This window comes from Castanea sativa, chromosome 5 (genome assembly GCF_040712315.1).
Source record: "Castanea sativa cultivar Marrone di Chiusa Pesio chromosome 5, ASM4071231v1".
NCBI lineage: Eukaryota > Viridiplantae > Streptophyta > Magnoliopsida > Fagales > Fagaceae > Castanea > Castanea sativa.
In genome coordinates this window covers 5,103,807-5,127,458 of record NC_134017.1, presented here as the reverse complement: position 1 = coordinate 5,127,458, position 23,652 = coordinate 5,103,807, and the positions used below count along the sequence as shown (strand labels likewise).

Genomic DNA, 23,652 nt, shown 5'->3' with positions numbered 1-23,652 from the left:
TGATTTCTCTACAGAGTTAAGTCCAGGAAGGGAATCACTCTTCAATGTGGGAAATCTCATAAGGAAATCTTGCCATGGAAATTACCCACTTTGAGAGAATGGGTCTAGATGGCTTATCTTCAAATTCCTTAATTCCTACTAGAGGGTAGGTTTTTAGAGGGAGAAAAGGGAATTGCCTATTGGTGCATGCCCACTATCATACTCTTGTTTACGCTCTGTTTCTTTCTTTAATTCCTTTTTCTTTCTAAGTTTTTTGTTCTATCTTTCACTCCCTTTCTTGCTTCCTTCTCTCTATTCTCTCTTATTCCCTTCCATTGTTCTGTTGTTTTTACTATGCATAACTGAGGCCCCTTTTATACTGCCTGTCATGATTGATTTTTACTATTTTACCCTTTAACCGCTTTTGTCCTGGTATGGGTGTCCTTCCCAAACCACCCACTAATTTGTCAGCTGCCCAACCATCACCACTTACTTGTGCTAGCCGTGCCACATCTCATTCCTAGACAAAGAGCCTTATTTTGTTTACTTACTCATCGTGGCATTCCCATCCAGATAAGAGTGGGCATTCTCTCTCATTATCCCTCATGGCATGCACCTAGTAATTCCAACTCATCTTTCTCTTTTTTGGGTGGTATGTCGTCCCAGTAGGGCGTTTCCCCCAAAAAGCTTGAGTGAGAACCCTAGAATAGGCTTTCCCATTCTCCCTACTACCAAACCATACCTTCTCTTACCTCTGACCCATGGCCCACCACTCCTGTATTGGCTGGGTACATGTTGGTGCTGCCTGAGTTTTGTGCGTGCTCCACTTCCATGTGTGTCTATGGCTTGTCTGTTGTTCATGCGTTTGCCATGTCCTAAGGGCTTGTCTGCACGTTCTACTACTTGTTCTTGACCTCTTGTGGTGTGAATGAGTTTCTGAGCTTTCATTATTTATGTCTTACTTCTTCCCTGGGTTGGGTCTTGCTTGATCATGAGGTTTTCCTTCTTCGAGCCATTCCTTACCTTCTTTGTTGGTCAGTTGACACTTCCGCCATGCCATCCAATTGTTCCTGCCATACTATTATTTCACTTGTGCTTGCTAGGCCTCTTTTAGGTCTATTATATGCTTTTCTTTTGCTCAATTCCAGTAGCCCAGCATTATCATTGGGCTAGTACTCATACTATTTTGGGCTTCCTTGGCCCGTTTCATCGTTTTCGGGCTTCCTTGGCCCATTTCATCCTTTTGGGCATTCTTGGCTCGTTTCATTTCCTTGGGCATCCCTTGCCTATTCCAATTCTTCATTCACATGGGCTTTTACTAAGTCTTTTGGGCATCTCGGCCCAAATTACCATATCCTTTACTTCCAGGGTTTATGGGTTTTTCCACCAACCCCTTTAGTTACTTAGTTCCTTCCTTTGGGCTTCTTCGGCCCATTCTTGCTTGCTTTTCATTTCTCATAATGCCCATGGGTTTACCACTTCTTTTTTTAAGCTCCTTTGGGCCCGCTTGCTTTCTTTAAGGTGCTTTTGCTATTTTTTAGGCTATGGTCCATTATTCCTGCCATTCAGGCATAATGGTTTTCTTCTCAATTTACTAACTCTTTTTCTTCCATATTGTTGGGCTTCTTCCTATTACTAGACATTTTTGCCAAAGTGGGTATCAACACCTATTTAACTATTGTCTTGAAGATTTCATTCACATGGGCTTTTACTAAGTCTTTTGGGCATCTCGGCCCAAATTACCATATCCTTTACTTCCAGGGTTTATGGGTTTTTCCACCAACCCCTTTAATTACTTAGTTCCTTCCTTTGGGCTTCTTCGGCCCATTCTTGCTTGCTTTTCATTTCTCATAATGCCCATGGGTTTACCACTTCTTTTTTTGAGCTCCTTTGGGCCCGCTTGCTTTCTTTAAGGTGCTTTTGCTATTTTTTAGGCTATGGTCCATTATTCTTGCCATTCAGGCATAATGGTTTTCTTCTCAATTTACTAACTCTTTTTCTTCCATATTGTTGGGCTTCTTCCTATTACTAGACATTTTTGCCAAAGTGGGTATCAACACCTATTTAACTATTGTCTTGAAGATATCAGATCATGACTATAGATATTAATCGGGGCATGATGTTGCTTTAGGAAAGTTTTTATTTTTATTTTTTATTTTAACAACTTTAGGAAAGGTAACTATATAAACATTGAAGGAAATTTCTTTATCATCATTAATGAAGATTATTGATAATTAATTTGATACAGATGTTGCCATGTTATTTTATTTCAATATTGAGCATGCTGATTAACTTTACAGCAATATATAACATTGATAAAAACCAAATTCATATTTAGTTTTCAATTTATATTGTTTCCATTAATTAGTATTCATATTTAGTTTTTCAATTTATATTGTTTCCAATAATTAGTTTACACAACATATATGTTATACATGCTTTGAACTACGTTTCGTTTCTTTCGATGGAAAACATTGTGTAAAGATTGTATTCCGTATTTTCTAATGTTTGGTAGTATTTTAAAAAATGAGTAAAAAAAAAAATTATATTTTGTTAACATAAAAAGTATGACTTATTTTTAGAGATTCTTTTCTACTATGTTTTCTATCTCACGTTAAGTTAAATAAGGGAAGTTAGGAAATTATTTTTCAACTTATATGAGGTTATTACCAAACATAGAAAAATGATATAGTTTTTATAGAAAACACTTTTTGAAAAATGACTCATTTTTTAGAAATCATTATTGCCGAAACAAAGTGCATACCAAACACCCAAAAAAGTTTTCATGTTTGTTGTGAGCCTTTTTTGCAACTCTAGGCTAGACTGTCACCTACCATGTTACGACCCAATAATTCTGGGGTAGGAGAGTCGGGATTGGCTTGACTGCAACACACCCCAAGCCAGCTTGTGCATAAGCTAGAACCCCTTTGCTGGGACCTTGGACACGTGCCCACGGCAGAGGATGCTGTTACAAAAAAGTTATGGTAGACAGGTGTAATATGTCGAAAATAAGAAGAATATACTTACTGTCAGTCAAAAGACAAAAAAAAAAAACACTATATCATCTTCTTAATAAAGGAGGAAATAATACGGTGATATAAATGCAGTAGAAATGAGTTAATGACAACAATAAAAAGAAAAGGAAATAATATTAATGCTTGATCAATAAAAGGAAGAAAGGTTAGTCTGCCGCGCTTGATTTCTCAATAGAGTCAAGTCCAGGAAAGGAACTACTCTTCAATGTGGGCAATCTAACAGGGAAGTCCTGCCACAAAAGTTGCCCACTTTGAGAGAATGGTCCTAGATGGCTTATCCTCGAATTCCTTAATCCTCCCTAGAGAGCAGACTATTAGAGGGAGAGAAGGGAATAGCCTATTGATTCATGCCCACCATCACACTCTTGCTCACTCTCTATTTTTCCTTTCCAATTCCTTTTTCCTTTTTACTTTTCCTGTTTTCTCTCGTCTTTCACTCCTTATCTTACTTGTTTTTCTCTTGTTTTATCTCTCTTGTTTCCTTCTCCCTTCCTCTATTCTTCTCCATTGTCCCCCACTATGCATAGCTAAGACCCTTTTTATATTGCTTGCAGTGATGGGTTTTTACTATTTTACCCCTTAACTGCTTTTGTCCTAGTGTAGGTGTCCTTCCCAGACCACCCATTAGTTTGTTAGTTGCCTAGCCATCACCATTTACCTGTGCTGGCTATGCCCCATTCCATTCCCAGATAAAAGAGTTTTTTTTTTCTTGCTCTCCATGGCATTCTCATCCGGATAAGGGTGGCCATTCTCTCTTACTAACCCCTATGGCATGCACCTAGTGATTACAGCTCATCTTTCCCTTTTTTAGGTGATTTGTCATCCCAGCAAGACATTTCCCCCAAGAGAGCTTAAGTGGGAACCCTAGAATAGGCTTCTCCCTTCTCCCCATCATCAAACCATTCCCTTTTTTACCTCTGACCCATGGTCCACCAATCCTATATTGGCTGGGTACAAGTGGGTGGTGCCTGAGCCTTATAGTTGCTCCACTTCCATGTGTGTCCATGGCTTGTCTGCTGTTCATGCGTTTGCCATGACCTGAGGCTTGTCTGGTCTTTGCTGCATGCTCTGCTGCTCATTCTTAACCTCTTGTGTCATGAATGAGTCACTGGGTTTTCATTCTTTGTACTTTACTTTCTCCCTGGGTTGGGTCTTGCTTGGGCATAAGCCTTTCCTTCTTCAATCCAACCCTTACCCTCTTTGTAAGTCGGTTAACACCTTTGCCATATTGCTCCATTGTTTCTGCCATGTTATCATTTGACTTGTGCTTGCTGGGCCTCTTTTGGGCCTGCTGTACACTTTCCTACTGCTCAGTTCCTGTAGCCCTATACTATGGTTGGGCTTGTACTCACGATGTTTTGGGTTTCCTTGGCCCATTTCATCCCTTTGGGGCTTCCTTGACCCATTTTATTCCTTTGGGCATCCCCAGCCCATCCCAATCCTTCATTCCCATGGGATTTTTGCTAAATTTTTTGAACTTCCCCGGCCCACATTACCATATCCTTTACTTTCGGGGTTTATGGGCTTTTCCACCAACGCCTTTAGTTACTTAGTTCCTTCCTTTGGGCTCCTTCATTCCATTTTTGCTTGCTTTCCATTTCTCATAATGCCCATGGGTTTACTACTTTTTTCTTCAAGCTCCTTTGGGCTTTTTTGCTTTCTTTGAGGCATTTTTACTATTTTACAGGCTTATAGACCATTATTCCTACCATTTGGGCTTAAGATTTTCTTCTCAATTTACTAATTCTTCTTCTTCATTCCCTCTCATATTGTTGGGCTTCTTCCTATTATCAGGCCTCCTTGCCAAAGTGGGCATCAACAATGTTCATTTTAAAGGTCACTACCAACTAGATACTTGTAAATAAGATAATTTTCTTGATAATGTTTTTTTAGAGAATGTTATAATTGCTAAGTAATAAAAAGGCGAAAACATTATTTTGGTCCTTATATTTTGGGGTCACAATCAATTTTGGTTTCTACATTTTGGTAGCAATTAATTTGATCTATATTATTTTCCACTTGCAAGTGGTGTGCACAATTGGCATACATGTGGCAAAAAAAAATCCACATCAGACAAATAAAATAAAAAATTTGAAAGGATGAATTAAAAAAAAATCCTAGCTTTTCTTGTAGTTTCTTAGTGACCAATAGACATGGCAAAACATGTCAACATTTTCTAATCCAACCCGAAAAATACTCGACCCGAACTCAATTTTTTTTATCCCAAAACAAAAACGGGTTGACCAGTGACCAGACCCAAGTTTTTAGAGTTTTTTTGCGGGTTAACCCGACCTGACCCGCGACCCGACCCGACCCGAATCACTTTTTTAAAACTTTTTTTTAATAAAAAAAATGTAAAATTAAGACAATAGTAGTTTAATTTTTTATTGTGAGTTTTAAGGAAACAATTGATACATTTACATATGCAAATTAATTAAAAGATAAATGGTTGAGCATTCTGTAATGAGTAAAGATTTTTAAATATCAAATAACAAAGTACATGCTAAGATAATATGGTTACAGTAGAGTTAAAAATATAGATTTAAAATTGCAGACATGTGTGAGAAATATGCATAAGTGTAAAAATAGTGAAGCCAAAGTATCAAATTAGCATAAATTATGAATGCCTAGACTTATTTTTTAACAATTTATGTCCAAAATAAACGGCTTTTCAAAATAAATTATGATATTTCCTAGAGTGTATGTTGCTTAACAATATTATGATATTCATAAAAGAGATCATGTATAAATAAGTAAGCAATCAAATTTTAATGTATATCTCAAATTGAAATAGAGTGCCAACCACAATTGACAATAGATTATAACATTAATTTTCAAGATTGTAAACTTCTTATATGTTTTTATTCTTTATCAAATGAGTTATCCAATAAATCATTTGTAATTTTGTTTTATATTTTGGAATGTTAATATTGTGTAGAAATAAAACATGTGTATTTATTTTACTTATGTTTGTGTTATTTTGTTTTAGATAGCAATGTTAAGATTTGTATAATTTTAAAATTATTGAATAAGTATTAATTAATAAGTTTAACTGAATTCATTCTTGATATAAGTGGTAAAGTCAAAATAATGCATTTTACATCAAATAATTTGTTGCATAACTTTCCAAATGACATATACATGTTGTTTTATTTATAAAAATTAAAAAAAAAATTCATGTGAAAAATACGGGTCAACCTGACTCAACCCGCAACCCGATTGACCGGACCCGCCCCGCCCGTTTTGCCATGTCTAGTGACCAAACACAATTTAAAACACAAAAATCAAACTAAACAATCCCCCATCACAAACTAAAAGATCCTACAATAGCTCCAAATCAAAATCAGCTCTACTATGGACCCAACCACCATAATACAACCATAAAAAATTAACCTAAAATAAGATCGTACTAGATCAGATCAGTGAGCTCGGCATCGCAGTTGGATTGGCGACGTGTGAGGTGGAGATCTTCTGGTAGACTAGTGATGGCGCAGGTGTCGGCTAGGTTTTTACCGAAGGGCCATGGTAAACAGGTTGCACCCTGCACACTCAGGACAACTATCATCAAATACTAAGCACTCAAACCTTCCACGGCCCCACAATACAACCACATCAATTTTCATTTGCATGTAGCTTCCTCTTGTCCAGGTCATAGATTGTGTTTTTGCTTGAAATCAAATTTATCACCTTGGTTGAAAACAGGTTTCTAGCATGTGACTTCTGATGGGCTCCTGTGAGTTTGGTATGAACTATGTTATGGGTTATTGATTTGGTGAACGATGTAGTGGGTCAAAATTGACTTGTTCTTCTCCGGTTATTTTTTGAGGTTTGATTTATGTGTTTGGTTGCCAAGAAAGTCCAAGAACAACTGGGATTTTTTTTTTTTTTTTCAATTCATCCTTTTTTTTTAATGTGATTTTTCAAAAAAAAAATTATGACATGGCATTTTTAATAGCAATTAAATATTTTTATTATTATTTTATCCGTCACATGTGTGCCAACCGTGTACACCATTTGCACATAAGCATTTTCCATTAATAGTTAACAGTAGGGACTAAATTAGTTACAAGTTAAAAACAACGAGAACCAATTTGATTGCCCCAAAAATATAGGAACCAAAATAATGTTTTCACTTAATAAAAATGGTATTATTTACAAATATATGTGAATTTAAACTTAGAAATACTTTTTTTTTTTTAAGAATAAAAAATAAAAAGGTTAAAGATTCACCGTCTAGATGAATCTAGCCAATCGTTTGAAGGACAAAAGGCAAAAGGGAAAGACACAAAGGGACGAACAAGTAGCCGAGTAGAGGTGAAAATGGCCAAATACCACCATTTTCAGAAATTTGTAGAAATTAAGCACTGTTTCGGAACTAAATGGGAATGTACCACTTTTTATGTACTCGAGGTCACTAAACTCGAGTTCTAAACGGTACTCGAGTTTAGTAAACTCGAGTTCCTATGAGTATGACAATCGCAACTTTTTCTTCTTTTTTTTTCTTTTTGGGTCATACTTGTGATTTGTGAAAGGAGTAAACAACCCAATCAAATTTTTGGGTTGTCAAACGAAGGCTAAAAGAATTGGAATTCATTGTTGTAGACCAGTTTTAAGTTCCACAATCATGAATGCTGTGTTTGGATAAAGTGAAAAGGGGATGAAAATGGATTAAAAGGGGAGAGGAGATGATTTTCTACAATTAGGTTAGGGTGAAAAGGGAGAGGAAAGAAAATAGGATAGGTGAAGATTTTGACCCGGAAAAATCATTTTTGTTCCTTCCAAATTGAGGAAAAAATGACTTGAGCAACGGAATTAAAAAAATTATTCACATTATCCCAATGTTTCAGTCTACAATAAGTGCCATAATAATAATTTAATTTTTATCCTTTCAATTTTCCATCATGTTTAAGTCTTACAAAACACCTATGATAGAAAACATAAATCTTTTCTACCATTCCATCATTTTTAATTCTCTAAGAGTAGCTTTTCTATCATCTCAACCAAATAGAGCGAAATGATGTTGATTGATAGGTGACATATTAATTTCATTTTTAGTTAATATGATTTTAGTATGCTCTCTTTATGATGCAATATTCATATTCAAGAAAATTTTGTGGTCGTTGAACACGGATATATGAGTTACATTTGAAAACTTTGACCATTTATATTAATTCAATTTGAACCATAAGACTTTTTATTTTTCCAATGTGTTAGGTGCACGGCACCAATTAAATCCAGCCCACAATTTTATAATAGTCCATATAATGAGATTGTTGGACACTAATAGAATATTATTTCTATAAGAAGTTTTTTATATAAGTTGATTTAGGAATCCATGTGCTCCTAGGAGTGTGAGGCGGCAGAATTTTATATAAATAAGGTTCATTAGGTTTTGTGTGCTATATAAGAAAAAGAAACAAGGTGCCACATATTGAAGAATAGAGAAAAAGAATTGCCGCCTTTAAGAAAAATAATTTGTGTGTGTGAGAGCTAAGAAAAATAAGAGAGAATTTTTTTTTCTTTAGTCAGGCAAATATAAAAATTATTGTAATTGATTTGATAATAGTGAAATTATTCGGAGTTTGTCCTATAGTTTTTCCCTTTAAAAAAAAAAAAAAAGAGTTTTCCACGTAAATTTTGTTTTGTGTTTTTGTGTGATTGTTATTTTGGATTGTTAAATTTTATGTTAATTCAATTTGAAACACAAGACTTTTTATTTTTCCAATGCAGTAGTTACAACAATAGAGAAGAATAATTTGAATCTTTGATCTTAGGATGTATCAGTTAAGTTATAAGGTTCTTGATCTAAAAACTTTGTATTTGCATGTCGGTGAGTTACTTGCTTTATTGATTATACATGATTATTACTGTAATGGAATCGTGACTATCCGGTTTAAGCCTAGATACGTGTTTTTCCAAAATTTTGTTTCTCATGCTCTCTTGTTTCAACTTTCACGTTCTCAGCACCTCTCCCTGTCTCTGTCTCTGGATTCAACCAGCCTTTTGTATTCAATTTCAACCTGTCTTTTTTTACACATTCATTCAACCTGTCTTTTTTTTTTTTTCTAGAAGAATTTTGACTACTAGGGAATGAACCCATTTTGATAATTTGATTTAAATGACTTAAACGCATTTTTTGGAATGTGAGACTTTTGAACATCTTGAATTGACGTACATCATAGAAAACTACGAATTAAAATTGTAACATGCTAGATGAACGTGGCTACCTGTTCTACATCCTCACACACAAGCAGGTCAGAAAAAGTTATGGGACTTCTTAGCAAGATAAACTTGTTGTCTGTCCTATGTTGCTTCTGTTTAAACATTACCGCAGCCATAGACACCATTAGATCTTCTCAATCCATCAACGACACTGAATACATAATTTCCAATGGGAATGTTTTCAAACTAGGATTCTTCAGCCCTGAAAATTCTACCAATCGCTACCTCGGAATCTGGTATAGTAACATTTCTGTATTCACTGTCACCTGGGTAGCTAATAGAGAGAAACCTTTAAAGGATTCTTCTGGGGTTCTTACTATATCTGAGGATGGAAATCTTGTGGTACTAAATGGACAGGCAGAGATTCTTTGGTCATCGAATGTTTCAAATTCTGTAACCAATTCTAGTGCCACTCTTGGGGATTCCGGAAACCTTATTTTGCGGGTTGATGCTACAGGACTGGTACTATGGGAAAGTTTTCAACATCCTTCTGATACCATCTTGTCAAGGATGAAACTTAGTACTAGTTCAAAGAAAGATCAGAGAGTACAGTTGACATCATGGAAAAGCCCTTCTGATCTATCCATTGGTAGCTTCTCTGCAGGCATTTATCCACTAAACATTCCTGAAGCTTTTGCTTGGAAAGAGGGTCGCCCATATTGGCGGTCTGGTCCATGGAATGGTCAGGTGTTTATTGGAATGCCAAACTGGAATCCAGGATATCATACTGGATTTACATTCATTGATGCCACAAACGGGACTGTTTTTGAAAATTTTACTGGTTTGGACGTGTTACATTGGTCAAAAATTGTTTTGGATTGGGAAGGAAATGGAGTGCTTACATATTGGGATGATGGGAAAGAGGATTGGGAGGTTGTGCATAAAAATCCAGAAGATGAGTGCGATGTTTATGGCACATGTGGTGCATTTGGAAGCTGTGATTTACTGAGTTCACCAATCTGCAGTTGTTTGAGACGGTTTGAGCCGAAGATTATTAAGGAATGGAATAGAGGAAATTGGACTAGTGGATGTGTCAGGAGGACACCATTGCAGTGTGAAAGAAAGAATAATAGTATTGAAGAAGGAAAAGCAGATGGGTTTTTGAAACTGGAGATGATCAAAGTGCCAGACTTTGCAGAGTTGGCACTAGATGTGAATATAGAAGATTGTCGAAAGCAATGTTTGGAGAATTGTTCTTGTGTAGCTTATGGATATTATACTGGCATAGGCTGTTTGTCATGGAGTGGAAACCTAATTGACCTACGACATTTCTCTGTTGGAGGATCAGATATATATATTCGTTTGGCCAATTTAGAATTCGGTAAGTTGATTTGTTTTAACTTTTTAAGTCACAGTTTTGTATAATCTTATGCTTCTGATCATCCAGCAGTTGGACCACTTGTTTGGTTAACTGGTTACTTACAACAAATGCAATAGGATTTCAATATTTTTATGTTAATTTTCTTTACTCAATTTTGACTGAATTAGTTTAAAACTTTTCTTATACACAGAAGAGGAGAGAAATTTCAGAGTAATTATCACAATTACAATGACTATTGGAGTGATTGCTATAGCCAGCACTGCTTTCTACTTTTGGAGGTGGATGGCTAAGAAAAAGAGAGGTAAGGTGCCCAATTGTCCGTTAATTTGCTGCAGAGACTAGGCATTGCAAGATGGATTACTAAATAATATAATTTGCAACAGCAATGAAAAGTAAAAGCAATGAGAGTTTACTGTTTGACTACCTAAACGATGTGAAATTCCAAGATCTACCAATCTTTAATTTGGAAGAATTGGCAATAGCAACAAACAACTTTGATATGGCAAATAAGCTTGGACAAGGTGGCTTCGGTCCAGTCTATAGGGTAATGGTTTCTTATGTAGAGTTCATTTTTCCCTCTCAAAAATATATGTGCTGATATTCTTTCTTTTTGTATAGGGTAAATTGCATAATGGACAAGAAATAGCAGTGAAGTGATTGTCTAGAGCCTCTGAACAAGGACTTGAAGAATTTATGAATGAGGTGGCTTTGATTTCCAAACTCCAACATCGGGATCTTGTTAGACTTCTTGGTTGCTGCATTGAGAGAGAAGAGAAGTTGTTAATCTATGAATACATGCCAAACAAAAGTTTGGATGCAATTGTTTTTGGTTAGTTCATACACTTATTTATCTTGAATATCAAGTAAGTCAGTACATAAAACAAAACAAAACGAATTTTAATAATAAGTTTCATTGTGCTAATTTAGTCACTTGAAGCATACTTTTGTGCTAACTTTGCCCCAAATTGTTTTCTCAATCGTATATTTTTTTTCTCTATACAAATTTATATTCATACTTTATTTATTTGGCTTACTATTGATTAGATCCAGTCCACCAAAAACTCCTTAATTGGAGAAAATGTTTCAACATTATTGAAGGAATTTGTCGAGGGTTGCTCTACCTTCATAGGGACTCTAGACTAAAGATTATTCATAGAGATCTAAAGGCATCTAACATTTTGTTAGATCAAGAGCTTAATCCAAAAATATCGGATTTTGGTATGGCTAGAATATTTGGAGGCAATGAAGATCAAGTAAAAACTAAAAGGGTCGCCGGGACATAGTAAGAGCTTTGTTGAAATTAAATTTAGGTAATATGGCACCACTTATTCTCAAATAATATGGATGTGTTTCAATGTTTGTATGCAGTGGTTATATGTCTCCTGAATATGCAATGCGAGGGCTGTTTTCAGAGAAATCAGATGTCTTTAGCTTTGGTGTGTTATTACTAGAGATTGTTTGTGGGAGAAGAAACACTAGCATTTGCGATGAGGAGCAATATTCGGGCCTCACTGGATTGGTAAATCTAACTATTAACATTCACAATATCTGAAAATTTAGTCAAACTCTAATCAAAAGCTACTTTATCTATTTAATTTATTTATTCATTTTTGACATGGTCTACTTTCAAAAAGATTGAACAATGTCAATTTTTATCTTTCACACTTGTTTTTTTAGGCATGGAAATTGTGAAAAGATGACAACATTATGGCTCTGGTAGACCCAGCAATATGGGATCATGAGTAAGGTAATTTTGTTCATACCTTTTTAGCTACCTAGAAGCATATGCTATCACCTTTCCATGCTGCATAAGCACACAACCAAGACCTTTCTGTGAAGCATCATTGTAAATTACAAATCCTCTTGAACCCGTTGGCAATGTCAAAACTGGAGCAGACACCAACCGGTCTTTCAATTCTTGAAAACTCTTTTCACATTCATCTTTCCACCAGAACTTAGCATTCTTTTGGGTCAACCTAGTCAAGGGACCTGCTATACGTGAAAAACCCTTAACAAACCTCCTATAGTAACCTGCAAAACCAAAGAAACTACGAACTTCAGATACATTTGTCGGTCTAGGCCAATTTACCACAGCTTCCACCTTTTTAGGATCCATAAAAATGCCATCCTTAGATATTACATGCCCCAAAAACATTACTTCATCTAACCAAAATTCACACTTCTTAAACTTGGCATATAATTTTTGCTCCCTCAAGATTTGCAACACCATCCTCAAATGTTCTACATGCTCCTCCTGAGTTTTAGAATATACTAAAATATCATCAATAAAAAAAATAACAAACTAATCCAAATAAGGCTTGAACACACGGTTCATTAAATCCATGAAGGCAGCAGAGGGGCATTAGTCAATCCAAATGGCATCATCAAAAACTCATAGTGTCTATAACGGGTACAAAAGACAGTTAGGTATATCTTCTTGCTTAACCTGGAGTTGATGATAACCTGATCTAAGGTCAATCTTCGAAAAGACTTTAGCACCTTGCAATTGATCAAACAAATCATCAATCCTAGGTAAAGGATATTTGTTCCTCACAGTGACCTTATTCAACCGCCTATAGTCAATGCATAATCTCATATACCCATCTTTTTTCTTTCAAAAAGAACAAGAGCACCCAAGGAGATACACTAGGTCGAATAAATTTCTTTTCTAACAGCTCTTGCAATTGCAATTTAAGCTCCTTCAACTCTGCAGGTGCCATACGTTATGGTGCTATAGAAATAGGTGCAGTTTCTGGCACTAAATCAATGGCAAATTCTATCCTCTATCAAACGGTAACCCAAGGAGATCCTCAAGAAATACATCAACAAAGTCCATCACAATAAGAATGTCATCAATCTTAATCCCCACCTTCTAGTTATCCACCACATATGCAAGATAACCTTTACAACCTTTTCTAAGTAACTTATTAGCATGGATGGCGTAAATAACATTAGACACGAGGCTCTCTCTAGACCCATGAAATACAAATTCAGGTCGACTCGGAATACAAAACACCACTTCCTTCTTGTAACAGTCAACATTAGCATGATAAGCTGCTAACCAATCCATGCCTAAGATTACATCAAATTCTTGAATTTCTAAGAGAATCAAATCAGCCAACAACTCATTTTCTCCAATCTTAATCACACAAGACTTACATATAAACTCAGCAACCATAGTTTCACCCAAAGGAGTAGAAACAGAAAGTTCAAAGTCCAACAATTCAGGCACACAATCAGCATATTTCATATAAGCACAAGATACAAAGGAATGAGTAGAACCAGGATCAATCAGAACTCGTGCAGTATGAGAAAATATGGGAATGGTACCTGTTACTACTAGCTTGGATGCCTTAGCATCTTGCTCGCAATAGCAAACACACGTCCTTGGACTTTTGTCCTTTGCTTCACATCGGCGGGCTTAGCCACCAACTCACTCTTCATGGCCGGGCAATCTTTGATACAATGACTCATTTGACCACACTTAAAACAAGCCCCACTTTCACGATAGCAAACACCCTTATGCTTTTTACCACACTTCGACAAACCTCTACTACCTCGTTGCACCATTTTAGTCTCTCGGTTCTGCCGTAGTCTTCTTCTTAAATGGCTTATTGTGTTCATTCCCTCTATGAAACCCTTCGCCTTAGGCCTTTTGTTATTCCGACTCCTAATCCTCTCGATAGTCTTCACACTCCTTCTCAACAACCTTTGCAGTCTCCACAACCTCGAATAAGACTTCAATCGTAAGGCCGCCATCCTAGTTCCGATACTTGGTCGTAGTCCCCTGCGAAATTTCTAAGCCTTCCTAACATCATCAGCCACAATGTGAGGGGCAAATCGAGACAACTCAGTAAATTTAGCCTCACACTGTAACACCGTTTTATTCCCTTGAATGAGCTCCATAAACTCCACTTCTTTCTCATCCCGTACACTTTCTGGAAAATACTTTTCATAAAAGGCCTCAAGGAAAATACTCCAAGTTAGTATCTCATCCTTCTCAAGTGGCAAGGTCTTTTTGGTAGATCTCCACCAATGCTCTGCTTCCCCTTTCAGCATAAAGGAAGCAAAGGAGACTTTTTGCACTTCAGTACAACCAATCACATCAAAAATTTCCTCCATTTGCATTATCCAGGCATCTGCTTCTGTAGGATCAGGGTTGCCCAAAAATGAAGGAGGACCCAATTTCCTGAATTGCTCAATGGTACATCCTTCAATCTCAGTATCTTTGGGCTTAATTGTTCCACTAGTACTAACATGCTTCTCCACCACTTCAGCAAGACTTTTAATAGCACTTAAAACACCCTCAAGGCTCTCAGATTTTGGTTCAAGACCAGAAGGGGTAGAATTGCGGGGTGGCATTTTCCTATAACCAAATAAACAACACCTTAGAGTCAAATAAATTACAAGCAAAGTCATGATATACAAGATATACTAAACCCTTTACTATTATAATATTCTAAGCATATAAGCATATAGCTTCTAACAATTATCAAACTCCCAAAACTACCTTTTGCCTATGAATAATAATTCAAGCCTATTCCTCCACATCTTATAAAAATATCGTAAGTCCTAATTGTCTACAGAATCATAACCTAGCTCTAATACCAATACTCTCAAGACCCAAATCCATGAAACATGAATTTAGATGCATGACTAACTTGCTAACCTCACCTAGCTCAATAAAAATAATTTATTTAAACATAGTTCCATAAATCTCCAAATAAACAATGCTACTGATAAATCTCTTACAATAATTAAAATCCACAATTTATAATAATCTCCAAAATACCGTGAAGTCTAAAGCGGAAATATAAAGATAACTAATAATCTTTTCAAAACTCCACAAATTGGAAACTATCTTCACTATATAATACGTGAATTAACTAAACTAATTTAATTATTATTCTATGAGTTTTAAAGTAATACCGAAGTCGCCTACAACTTCCACGCTCTACCTTGCACCTTACAAAGCGATCCAAGGGTTCTATATTCCCAACTACACTTTAATTTGAAAATAATGATTGATGGGGTGAGCCACACATCTAGTAAGTAATTATACGTAATACACAACGGAATAGAGTCAAGCAAAACACGAGTTTGATTTCACAATTTCACTCAAAATATCCAATATAGTTTTCAAAACATGTAAAGAATCACTTAATACACATATAATCAAATCTTAAAGTCTTTTGGAAACACATACAAATAATTGATCTTAGCACAAGTGTTACATATACACATCACATATTCTCACATACAATCCTGTGAGCGGATACCAACATCTAACCCCTACTGGTGAAGGATCAACACATATTCTCACATGCAATCCTGTGAGCGGATTTACACATATATCTGATCAATTCTAAAAACACTCATTTTGAGTCACATATCATAAACAATAAAGTTTATACAACATATAATAAATTTCTCAATATTAACAATTGTTCCAACAATAAAGACATATTGAATATCACAATATCAAATTGAAACATAAATCAAAAGATGCTTGACTCTCTTAGGGAACGAATAGGAACTGAAGAGTTTATATAAATATTTTTACAATTCTTGAGTAAGTTTGAAAATCCAGTTTGCTAAAAGGAACGTCTTAAATACCGTTTGAAAAACAAGAATATGACTTCGAAATCACTTGGTTTGAAACAATTTAAAGAACAAAAATCTTTTTAGAAAACTTGCTTTGAAACTCAATTATTTTCAAAAAATAGTTTAGTTAAAAATCATCTTTTAAATGGGATTTGGACATTCAAAACGTTATTTAAAATTCGAAATTTCTTTTAAAACATTATTTAAAAGCCAATTAAAATTTCTCTTTCAATAGTGTAAAAATGCTTTTTGATAAACATTTAAAAAATGTAAGCTTAAAAATATAACTTTGAAAATCTTTAACTTCTAAGAACCTAAAGAACAAAACTTGTGCATATTATGCATAATTACTTACCGCACTCGAATCACTCTGAAAGTCCAGCCAAAATAATCTCCAAAGAGCCTCAAGACACTCTTAAATAGGACCTATAATCAATCATGAAAATATACTCAATATTCTCTACAACCATAAAGCTTATAGAACTATACAACTAACTCACTATGATTATACTTTGTTGAACTTATTAATAACACCAATGTAAGGAATCTCTGCCCGAAATGTTTCCTTGAATTTATCAAACCTTTGAGGCAGTAACCAATATATTGTAGTAACCCTAGGATTTGATTTATGTAGATATATAAAACCCAAAGAACGTAAAATCCTATTTCAACACTAATATATAACCTTAGAGCATAGCATAATCACAAAGAAAGGGTCCCAGAGGCATGAAAACATAGCCGCATTCTTTGACTTATATATCTATCATATATAGCCGCATTCCTTGACTTCTAGCATAAACTCAAGGAAAGGTCCAGAGGCAATGTTTTGCCGAAATCTTTGACTTCTTCTATATATATATATTATATGTACAATCCGACAGAAGACTTAAACCAAAATATTGATTCGTGAAATCCCATGACTCAATCTAGAATTATATATATATATATATATATATCCTAATGAACAATCTAACATCTAATGTGGATACCCAGCGGCAATTCTAAACATTAGAAAATAAATTTTCGGATCAAAATCAAATTTCTAAATAACCTTATAAAATTTATTTATTTTTTTTGTTTCTAATTGTGAGAAATCTTACCTTGAACAATCTAATTGTCTCTTCAATTGTATGTGCTCTAACTTCAAGGAAAACACCTCTTAGCCTTTTAGATAAAACCCTGACTATCTCTTCCTCTACCCTGTAGTTTGTATTATAAGATGTGGGCTTAGTGGGTAGTGGGTTGCAGTAATAATTAAAAGAAAACCTATAGCCTAGTAATTATATTTTAAAGAAAACTCTTAAATAAAATTATGTGGCGTATTGCAAGTAGCCTAGTAGAGTAGGGCCCATGATGCTAGTCAATTGATAGCTGAGGCCTTATTTTTATTGTGCAATAGATGCAGGACGTATTGGTGACAATCCACCAATTCGGCAGGTAGCAACTTTTTCTTTTTGGGTCATACTTGTGATTTGTGAAACGACGTAGAACGACGCAGTCAAATTTAAGGAAATTGGCATTTTCTAGGTTGTCAAAGGCACAGAGAAATTGTAGTTCAATGTTTTAGACCAGTTTTTCGGAACTGGAATGATGTGTTTGGTTGAAGTGTATAGGGAGGGGATGAAAAAGGAATAGGAAACTATTATTTTCTATAATTTATTCGGGCAGAAAATGGAGAGAATAAAGTTTGTTTTATTTATGATTTTCAATAGGAAACTATGATTTTCAATAGCACGAACGAAGCCAACTTGATTGCAATTAACACCAATCCATTAATCTTGGAGAAGAATATCATGGCATCGGTTTTCAACCCTAGCCGCCTCTCATCAAACTAATCACGTCATCTCTAACTTATGTGATGAGCAAAACATACCAACGGCTGAGATTAATGTGCATCCAACAAACATTAGGTCTTGGAAGAGAATTATGCGCCAAAGTAAACCTAATGGAGCCGCAGACACTCTTGACTCCGGAAAATAAGAGAAAAGCAAGCACCTGCATGGCGCCCACCACGACTTTCCTTGAAAATGATTGCAAGTGTCGGACAACAAAGGTTCATCGAATTAATGGTGGAGGCTGTGCAGCCCCGTCAAAAGCTAGGAGTCTCATAGTGTGAAACTTTCGTGAGCTTGAGAACCTAGTGACAGAGAAGGAGCTTGGAGATTTAATCCGGGTTCATTGCCGAGACATGGACGGATGAAGCAAGGCTAAAAAAAATAAAACGAAGATTACAGTTTGATCATATGTTTTTTGTACCTCCGATTCATGAAGCAAAGGAGCTTGCTAAGGATTTTACATATATTGAATTTAGTCATGTACTGAGACAAAAGAATACTATAGCCCACAATATTGCTAGACATGCAAGACATGTTAGCGAGTATTCGGTGTGGATGAAGGACGTTCCTCTACATCTTTTTTCTATAATTCAAGCAGATTCAGCTTCTGTTTGAAAAAAATTACAGTGTTGTTTCTCAAAAAAAAAAAAAAAAACTACAATAACTTCATAATAATAATAATAATATAATTTCTATCTTATTTTTCCATCATTTACCAAATATTTATAGTGAAAAATTTAAGAATAAATACTATTTTGGTCTCTAAATTTTAGTAAAAGTTTGTTTTTCATTCCTACATTAAATTTTTTTTTTTTCATTTCTAAACTTTGTAAAGAGTTTCTTGAATAGTATAGAGACAAAAATAAAGATAAAAAAAGAACTCTTTCAATAGTTTAGGGATAAAAAAACAAAATTTTAGAAAAATTTAAGGACATAAATAAAACATTTTCAATAGTTTAAGAACGAAAAATGAACTTCTTAAAGTTTAGGGATGAAAAACAGTTTTTTGGTAAAGTTTAAGGATGAAAAACAACTTTCTAGTAAAGTTTAGGAGTCAAAATAATATTTTACCAAAATTAAAATTTTTTTTTATCATTTAATTATCCCAAACAAATAGAGCCGAAGTGATGTTAATTGAGAGGTACCATTTTTTTTTTAATAGTTAATATGATTTTATGCTACTCTCTTTATGATGCCATATTCGTATTGAAGAAAACTTTATGGTTAAACACGTCGGTTTGTGAGTTAATTTTGAAAACTTTGACTATTTATGTCAATTTAATTTGAAGACTTTTGAACGTCTTGAGTTGGCGTCTATTTTTGACCGTCTTGAAGAATCAAAATCATGACTTGTAATAGATGAACATGGCTACATGTTGTGCATTCTCACACACGATCAAGTCAGAACAAGTTATGGGAAATCTTAGCAAGACAAACTTCTTGTCAGTCCTTTGTTGCTTCTGTTTAAACTTAACCGTTGCCATAAACACCATTAGATCTTCTCAATCCATTAACGACACTGAATTCATAATATCCAATGGGAGTGCTTTCAGACTAGGATTCTTCAGCCCTGCAAATTCTACCAATCGCTACCTCGGAATCTGGTATAATAATATTTCTGTATTCACTGTCATATGGGTAGCTAATAGACAGAAACCACTCAAAGATTCTTCTGGGATTCTTACTATATCCAAGGAAGGAAATCTTGTGGTACTAAATGGACAGGCAGAGATTTTTTGGTCATCGAATGTTTCAAATTCTGTAACCAATTCTAGTGCCACTCTTGGGGATTTCGGAAACCTTGTGTTGCAAGTTGATACTACAGGACAGGTACTATGGGAAAGTTTTCAACATCCTTCTGATTCCTTTTTGCCAAAGATGAAACTGAGTACTAATTTAAGGACAGATCAGAGAGTACAGCTGACATCATGGAAAAGCCCTTCTGATCCATCTATTGGAAGCTTCTCTGCAGGCATTGATGCACTGAACATTCCTGAAGTTTTTGTTTGGAAAGAGGGTCACCCATATTGGCGGTCTGGTCCATGGAATGGTCAGGTCTTTCTTGGAATGCCAAACTGGAATCCTGTATATCGTACTAGATTTACTGTGGTTGATGACAAACAAGGGGAAGTTTCTGATACTTTTACTGATTGGGATGGCTTACATTTGCCAAAAGTTGTTTTGGGTTCGCAAGGAAATGTAGTGCAGACATATTGGGATGATGGGAAAAAGGATTGGGAGGTTGTGCAGTTAATTCCAGAAGATGAGTGTGATGTTTATGGCACATGTAATGCATTTGGAAGCTGTGATTCGCTGAGTTCACCAATCTGCAGTTGTTTGAGAGGGTTTGAGCCGAAGATTATTAAGGAATGGAATAGAGGAAATTGGACTAGTGGATGTGTCAGGAGGACACCATTGCATTGTGAAAGAATGAACAATAGTATTGAAGAAGGAAAAGCAGATGGGTTTTTGAAACTGGAGATGATCAAAATGCCAGACTTTGCAGTGTGGTCAAAAGTGAATAAAGAAGATTGTCGAAAGCAGTGTTTGGAGAACTGTTCTTGTGTAGCTTATGGATATTATACTGGCATTGGTTGTCTGTCATGGAGTGGAGATCTAATTGACCTACGACAATTCTCTGTTGGTGGATCAGATATATACATTCGCTTAGCCAATTTAGAATTTGGTAAGTTCATTTGTTTTAAGTCAATCTTATGCTTCTGATCATCCAGCAGTTGGACCACTTGTTTGGTTAACTGGTTACTTACAACAAATGCAGTAGGATTTCAATATTTTTATGTTAAATTTCTTTACTCAATTTTGACTGAATTAGTTTAAAACTTTTCTTATACACAGAAGCGGAGAGAAATTTGAGAGTAATCATCACAATTACAGTGACTATTGGAGCGATTGCTATAGCCAGCACTGCTTTCTTCTTCTGGAGGTGGATGGCTAAGAAAAAGAGAGGTAATGTGCCCAATTGTCCATTAATTTGCTGCAGAGACTAGGCACTGCAAGATGGATTACTAAATAATATAATTTGCAACAGCAATGAAAAGTAAAAGCAATGAGAGTTTGCTGTTTGACTACCTAAACGATGTGAAACTCCAAGATCTACCAATCTTTAATTTGGAAGAATTGGCAACAGCAACAAACAACTTTGATACGGCTAATAAGCTTGGAGGTGGCGGCTTCGGTCCAGTCTATAGGGTAATGGTTTCTTATGTAGAGTTCATTTTTCCCTCTCAAAAATATATGTGCTAATATTCTTTACTTTCTTATAGGGTGAATTGCATAATGGACAAGAAATAGCAGTGAAGAGATTGTGTAGAGCCTTTGGACAAGGACATGAAGAATTTATGAATGAGATGGCGTTGATTACTAAACTCCAACATCGGAATCTTGTTAGACTTCTCGGTTGCTGCATTGAGGGAGAAGAGAAGATGATAATCTATGAATACATGCCAAATAAAAGTTTGGATGCAATTGTTTTTGGTTAGTTCATATACTTATTTATCTTGAATATCAAGTAAGTTAGTACATAAAACAAAACAAAACGAATTTTAATAATAAGTTTCATTGTGCTAATTTAGTCACTTGAAGCATACTTTTGTGCTAACTTTGCCCCAAATTGTTTTCTCAATCGTATATATTTTTTTCTCTATACAAATTTATACTCATACATTATTTATTTGGCTTACTATTGATTAGATCCGATCCACCAAAAACTCCTTAATTGGAGAAAACGTTTCAACATTATCGAAGGAATTTGTCGCGGGTTGCTCTACCTTCATAGGGACTCTAGACTAAAGATTATTCATAGAGATCTAAAGCCATCTAACATTTTGTTAGATCAAGAGCTTAATCCAAAAATATCGGATTTTGGTATGGCTAGAATATTTGGAGGCAATGAAGATCAAGTAAAAACTAAAAGGGTCGTCGGGACATAGTAAGAGCTTTGTGGAAATTAAATTTAGGTAATGGCACCACATATACTCAAATAATATGGATGTGTTTCAATGTTTGTATGCGAGTGGTTATATGTCTCCCGAATATGCAATGCGAGGGCTGTTTTCGGAGAAATCGAGATGTCTTTAGCTTTGGCGTGATATTATTAGAGATTGTTAGTGGGAGAAGAAACACTAGCATATGCGATGAGGAGCAATATTCGGGCCTCACTGGATTGGTAAATCTAACTAATAACATTCACAATATCAGAAAATTTAGTCAAACCCTAATCAAAAGTTACTTTAGCTATTTAATTTATTTATTCATTTTTGACATGGTCTACTTTCAAAAAGATTGAACAATTTCAATTTTTGTCTTTCACACTTGTTATTTTTTAGGCATGGAAATTGTGGAACAATGACAACATTATGGCTTTGGTAGACCCAACAATATGGGATCCATGCTTTCAAATGGACATTTCGAAATGTATACATGTCGGACTGCTTTGCGTGCAAGAATTGGCAAGAGATAGGCCAAATGTGTCTACTATTATTTCAATGCTTAAGAGTGAGATTTTGGATCTGCCTACTCCAAAGCAACCTGCCTTCATGGAAAGGCAGATTGTTTCAAATTTAGAGCTTACTCAACAGGGTCAAATAAGATTCTCCAATTGTAATGTCACTACTTCAACAGTTAGTGGTCGATAAAAATATTTTCTTTGAGATAAATTCCTCTTAATTTAATTAATATTTTCTTCCATAAGTAAGAGTATTTAATCTTAAATTCATTTATATCATATTTTTTATCATGCAGGTTTCTTATTTTTTGAAAAAGAAACTGTTGGAGAAATTACCAATAAAAATATAAATATAAACAAACAATGTCAGAGGCGAGCCTTTGAAATCTCGCTTTCTTTAAGGAGATTCAAGCCCTCTGCAATTGGCAAAGCCTAGAAAACGATGCAACGAGAAATTCACTTTTGACTTGTCCCCTTCAGGATACAATAGCCCAACGATTCGTTGTGTAGCTCAATCCAACCCTGCATAAGTGGTTGAGCTCAAAGTTCCACCAAAAGAAACACCTTTCTTTAGCCCGAAATCTCTCAAGTATTTAGGAGAATTATTGAATTCACTTTCTTACACAATACTCTTAGCTTTAACTATTTATCTTCATTCACTCTTGATATGAAATTAGTCCGTAGCATAGCCCTATATATAGTCTTCCAGTCCTTCTCATAACCTACATATTATTTATTATTTTTGATAACTCTTCTAAATTTATTTAATTTAACTCACATACAAGTTAACTTTTTCTTTAACAAATTCCACTATAACTCAACTCTTTATTAATTTTCAATTAATTTAAGTTTTAACATACTTTAAATTAAAATGCACTAACAGAAACCATGCTTAGTGGCTGAATTAGAGCATTGATTCTAGCACAGTCCTTAGTTTACATTGTCTCTACATCCCACTTATTTTAAATTTTAAATTTGGACATCAATAGAAAATGTGGACATCAAGCGTGAAACTATTGATATTGTGTATATAAAGTGTACATCATCGAGTGTGTGAGAACATTAGTTTACATATTATGTACAACCTTAACTATAATCAAGGAATTAACCAACAACTGCCAATTATTTATTTATTTATTTAAAGAAAGGTGAAAAAGAAAATACTTTATGTTTTAATGCTAGTGGGACTTG

At 35.0% G+C, this 23,652-nt stretch overlaps 1 protein-coding gene and 2 pseudogenes across 1 annotated transcript; 2 read left to right on the top strand and 1 right to left on the bottom strand.

The window, feature by feature from the left end:
* Positions 1 to 9,227: 9,227 nt before the first annotated feature.
* Positions 9,228 to 12,303, top strand: LOC142634602 (G-type lectin S-receptor-like serine/threonine-protein kinase SD1-13; annotated as a pseudogene).
* A 25-nt stretch (positions 12,304 to 12,328) lies between these two features.
* On the bottom strand, positions 12,329 to 13,277 carry LOC142634601 (putative mitochondrial protein AtMg00860). Its single transcript, XM_075808899.1, has 3 exons — positions 13,231 to 13,277; positions 13,004 to 13,130; positions 12,329 to 12,811 (listed from the first exon to the last, which is right to left on the bottom strand). Exons 1-3 carry the CDS (start codon positions 13,275 to 13,277, stop codon positions 12,329 to 12,331), a joined length of 657 nt encoding a protein of 218 aa, XP_075665014.1.
* A 6,078-nt stretch (positions 13,278 to 19,355) lies between these two features.
* LOC142636589 (G-type lectin S-receptor-like serine/threonine-protein kinase At1g11300) lies at positions 19,356 to 22,698 on the top strand (annotated as a pseudogene).
* Positions 22,699 to 23,652: the final 954 nt, after the last annotated feature.

What these genes read in the sequence shown, in the direction of transcription:
- LOC142634601 (XM_075808899.1), bottom strand. Translation starts at nt 13,277, where the DNA reads ATGGCACCTGCAGAGTTGAAGGAGCTTAAATTGCAATTGCAAGAGCT. An exon ending in AAATTGCAATTGCAAGAGCT is followed by an intron (nt 13,131 to 13,230) that starts GTTAGAAAAGAA and finishes CATTGACTATAG; the next exon opens with GCGGTTGAATAAGGTCACTG. An exon ending in CAGGTTATCATCAACTCCAG is followed by an intron (nt 12,812 to 13,003) that starts GTTAAGCAAGAA and finishes TCTAAAACTCAG; the next exon opens with GAGGAGCATGTAGAACATTT.